The following is a 4,726-nucleotide window of genomic DNA, read 5'->3' as shown; positions in this document are numbered from 1 at the left end:
ATTGCCCCGGGGTAATTCCACCCACATTGTCCCCTCGTCACGTGACTCGTGCACTCTGCAGTACCGGCTCCCATAGCAATGAGTAATCACGAGAAGTTGTCCCTGCTCCCATTCGGCAATGAGAAGGTCAATGCAGTCCGCAGGAAGAATGCCCCTTGAAAACACCCAGCTGCTGCCGCCGTCCGTCAAACAGATGACCATGGAGAAATCTTCTTTTTCGTCATTGTACGCAATCACGGGGACACAAGCGTGCCATTCAAAACACCTGAGCCACAAAAAACCCTCAATCCATTCGCACCGCGTTCGTGAGTCTCGGGAATGATCTGTGATCACAGCAATTTGGGTTCACACCAGTGGATCAGCTCGCTCCGTCTGCCGTCATTGGGCTGCGTGAACTCACCCACAACCAGTTGAACATCACGGTCTCTCAACGCCCAATTGAACCCACCATTCGTACCAAACTTTTGCTAGCTTCCCGCACGAAGAAACGCCCTATTGCCGCTCTCAATTGTCGTGGGATTGGACGCGGAGCCTACACCACCCTTTATATTCGCTGTGCTCAAAAAGATGTGTGTATTCCGACCATTATTAAACCCATAAAAAAAAGACGACAAACTCCACGCAAAAAAGATGGAGCCCACCACAATATCCGTATGAGAAAGCTCACTCGGTGCCCCATCGCTATCATTAAGCGTCGTGTAACCCCCATCAAAGACAACCGTCACTCCACCAACACCCGCAAGAGCGAGCGATCCAAACGAATCCCTCCTTCCACTTGCACCAGTCCCACTCTTCGGTTCCAAATGCGTTCGTCCCGGAACGAAAATAAAAGCCACCCACGGCAGCCGCGCAATCACTTAATTCTCCCCCGTCGATGCGGCCGCAGCTCCACAGGTGGCGCAGCACATCATCACCACAACAAGGAGCAGCACCGCAGAAGGAAACACACGCCGGGACATGTTGGGCCTCTGCTTCCCACTCTCTCTTCGTTCCTCCTCCTTCCGCTGGATCCGGTCACGCGGCGACGGTAGTCTGTGCGGGGTGCCTTCACAGCAGCAGCACGTGAGAGCGTACAAATATGTGTGTGTGCTGTTGGTCCTTCAGAGCCCTCGAATCTCACAGTAGCGATTCGCACTTGATGTCTTACCTTCCTACCGTGTGCTTTCAAGAGGTGGAGGGGACAGCAGCAGCGGCAATACATCAGACACGTTCGTGGAGACCAGAGCAGAGCACCCACGCAGAGAGCGGGGCACAAGACAATCCGGAAGGAACAGCACAGAGGAGCATCGCCCGCACCAGCCCTCACACACACAGGCACCATCGCAGTGCTGTCAGTCCGCGGGTAAGAGGATTCGGCCCTCCACACAACAAACGCACACACCGCCACCGCCTCCAGTTCAATCCCACGGCCAACGGAACACGGCCACAGCCCCGCAGCCAACACACTACGCACACCGAGCAAGCAATCACCCAAAGAGACACACGCGGAAGCGGATCCCCATCCACCCATAACGCGGCGCCTCGTCCCATGCGGTCACACGGAGTGCGCCATTTCTCCAATAGACCTTATCCTTCGTCCATCCCGCTAAGATGCTTCTGTTCGTGATGGGCCTTAGAACACAATAGAAGAAAACAAGCAATGCAGTAGTGCTGCGACAGCGCCAAACACAATGATTCCCTCATACCGGGCAATTCTCCAATCATGCCTTGTATGCACACGCAATCAACATACTATATAAAAACCACCCAACGTTTTCACCAGAAACAAACAACCCCACTCCCTCCCTAATTTTCTTCTGTCACTGTTATGTTCGATAGTGTTGGACACTTTTGGCGTTTGTGTGCGATACACTGCCGTCTTGTGCTGGTGCGCCCGCACCGTACGCACACACACAAGTATCCAAGAATAAATAAATCTCACAATATCTCTTCACCAAAAGTCAAAACTGCCCCTTTCCCTCCCCAATTTGTTTTCCTATTTCGGCGGTTATTCCTCACTCCGGAGTGCTTCGTCTCTTCAAACGTCTCTGGATGGTATTGACACTTGGTACTGGCGCACCTTCTCCTCCCAGAACGCCGCAATTTTTTGACTTTCCTTCTTGCTCACATTATCGGAATTTACAACATCACATCTCTGCCAGTCATTCAACGGCGTGCTGTCTGCGTGCTGCACATAAATAATCTCCCACGACATGTCTCGGGATAATTCCTCCCAGCCATTAAAATATGCCGCCAGGCACTCAGTGAACTGCCGCACAGTGCTGGTTGTCGTGTGGTGCCCACCCGCCGTAGCCATCCGCAGCCCAACCAGCGTCATTGGGTTTGAGTCCATGAAGAAAAAGCCGTCCACCAGCGGAAAATTCTCGACCTCCGGTATGTACAGCAGCCGGTGGTTTATACAAGTCTTCTTGCCAATGCGTTCCGCCGACGGCAAAAAATAGTGGCTGGTGGGGCCCTCCTGTGAGTGCACGTCCGGCGCACAGCGGTGTGACGGACGTCGTGGTGGGGGCTTCAGCTCCTTCAGTTTACGTCTTATTGCGGCCATGAAGGCCACATTCAAAAATGCAAACATGGCACACTTCCCAAAATTTGCGTGCATGAGACAATCCCTGATCCTCGATACAAATAAGTTAAACTCAGCCTGCGTCATTAACTGTGCCAACTTGCACAGTGTTTTACTTGCGAGGTGGGCAGTTATCGGTGCATTGAAGGGCGACTCGCCATTGCGCTCTCCTCGTGCTCGGACAATCCTCGCAAGATATTCAAGAACATTATTACCCTCCCAGAGTTTGGAAGTTCCAAAAACAGAGTAACTCTGGATTCCCCAAGAGGTCGTTCCATCCACAAGGTTGTGGCACTTTGCAATCCAATATTTATAACTTCCCTCATCAAAGATGTAGCGAAGAATCGGTCCCAGTTTGTCCATGCGACCCTTCACCTCTCGCCAGTATTCCGCTTGCTGCGGCGGAGGCTGATTGCGCTTCATCCAAACGCACATTGCCTTCACGTCGCTCTCATCGGGGCAATTCATTATGATTCGTACGGCTCTCTTTTCGTTCGCCCAGTGTATGTAACTCGTTTTCTCTGGCGTTGCCACCACAAGCATGCCCCAGCCTCCGGGAGGCAAAAAAGGAGACGGAGAATCTAACCTACCTCCCACGTCGTAGATGATATACCCCTTCATCCCGCGCCGAGACAGTTCCTTCACAGCTTTTATCATCATGGACTTATCCATGTATCTTGTCACCGTCTCGGCGGTCTTGTTAAACACGTATGCCTCACTTCCACAAACAACGAACACAACCACAGGGAGTAGCTCCGCATCGTAGTGCAGCAGCTGGTAGAGGAAGTACGAACCGGCAGCCATCGACTTCCCGATACCGGGCGTCCCAGTCAACAAGCGCGGATGAGGCGTAAAGTGGTCCTCAGGACGACTGCTGAACAACTCGGTGAGATCGCCCTTGACGATCTGCCACACTCGATCCACCTCACAGTTCACATAGCAGTCGGTAATTGCATCCCTGCACAAGTAATGCCATTTCTTGCCCAAGGTAAGCACCATCAGCCTGAGACGTGGTGCACCGGATGGCTCCACACCGTCATCCTTTTCGAGGGTTCGGCCAACTGCCTTGTACGTCCATGACTGCGGTGGTTCCCCCTCATGCACCTCCATTCCCGTCCCCTCGCCGCCAGGAACTTCCATGACATGATGCCACCTCGCATTGTACACAGACTCGTAGTCTTCCCACAGCGTGCGTCCTTCCACCCGACTGTCAAGAGCCCACATTAATCGCCGCACCTCCTCCACTCTTCCGCGAGTCGCAGCGGGTTGATCTGTGTCACCCTCAGACTCCGGCCTCGCTCTCCTCCGAATATCTCCCTGCGGCACAGCAGACGCTTGATTTCCAGGCATTGCTTCCTTCTGTTCTTTTAGTTGGATTGAGTTAAAGCTGAACACTAACCACCAAACAGGAGGAGAATAAGAGAGAGATGGGGTAACTAGGCACAGACATCACGGGCAGCCACAGCAAGAGAGTCATCCACACAGTGTGCGACGCACACCACATGCACGAGGACCGCCGCAACGACGGCGCGCGGGTGCCAACCACCCAGCACAGTGTTGGTGAGAGCAAACAATAATAGCAACGTGGTGTGCACGGAGGGTTCGCCCACGCATCCCGCTCGCTACGGTCCGCACCCCTGTGGCACCGCCGACACCGCACACACTCTGCAAGAGGACGGGGGCACATAAACCCTGACAGAAGCACAAATCATACACGCCACAACAGCGATGCATCACGGTAATCCCACAAATAAAAGAGTGCAATTTGCATGCTTTATGGAAAATATCTGCAATGCGCGTGTCAAAAAAGAGTGCCGTGACGCTGCCTTTCATATTGCATTCGCCATTCACGTATCACTTGGAAGCACGCAGCCACCACTCCTCCGTTCAGCCCCCGTGCTGCTCGCGTCGCTCCACTGGAGGAAGTTGTCGCCGCACATCCCCCTCACCGTGCATTGCGGAATACAAACCTACCACACGGCATGGGTGCGGTGCCACCCCGCCAATAAATCCCAGGATCTTCCCACGGCCTCGTGTGGCACGGGCGGCAGCAGTATCATTATGCCTGCGAAAGGCTTTTTTTCACAATCAAGAACGCGGCCCCACCACACGCCCGTAAAAACGTTTGGTCCGTCGCACGCAAAGGAGTGGAGCGGGAGAACA

General features: G+C 53.6%; 1 protein-coding gene and 1 pseudogene across 1 annotated transcript, besides 1 other annotated feature; both read right to left on the bottom strand.

The window, feature by feature from the left end:
* Positions 1 to 959, bottom strand: Tc00.1047053509085.136 (annotated as a pseudogene; the record flags this gene model as incomplete).
* Positions 1 to 4,726: part of a sequence feature (areas not merged during assembly with more than two copies in the genome that could not be assigned to a particular haplotype) that runs on past the window's edge.
* Positions 2,018 to 3,913, bottom strand: Tc00.1047053509085.120 (retrotransposon hot spot (RHS) protein, putative; the record flags this gene model as incomplete). The annotated part of the gene is made up of 1 exon (XM_810712.1): positions 2,018 to 3,913. One exon carries the CDS (start codon positions 3,911 to 3,913, stop codon positions 2,018 to 2,020), a length of 1,896 nt encoding a protein of 631 aa, XP_815805.1.

This window comes from Trypanosoma cruzi, genomic scaffold, assembly GCF_000209065.1.
Source record: "Trypanosoma cruzi strain CL Brener 1047053517139 genomic scaffold, whole genome shotgun sequence".
In the NCBI taxonomy this organism is placed as follows: Eukaryota; Euglenozoa; class Kinetoplastea; order Trypanosomatida; family Trypanosomatidae; genus Trypanosoma; species Trypanosoma cruzi.
This window is presented reverse-complemented; position numbering and strand designations above follow the sequence as displayed.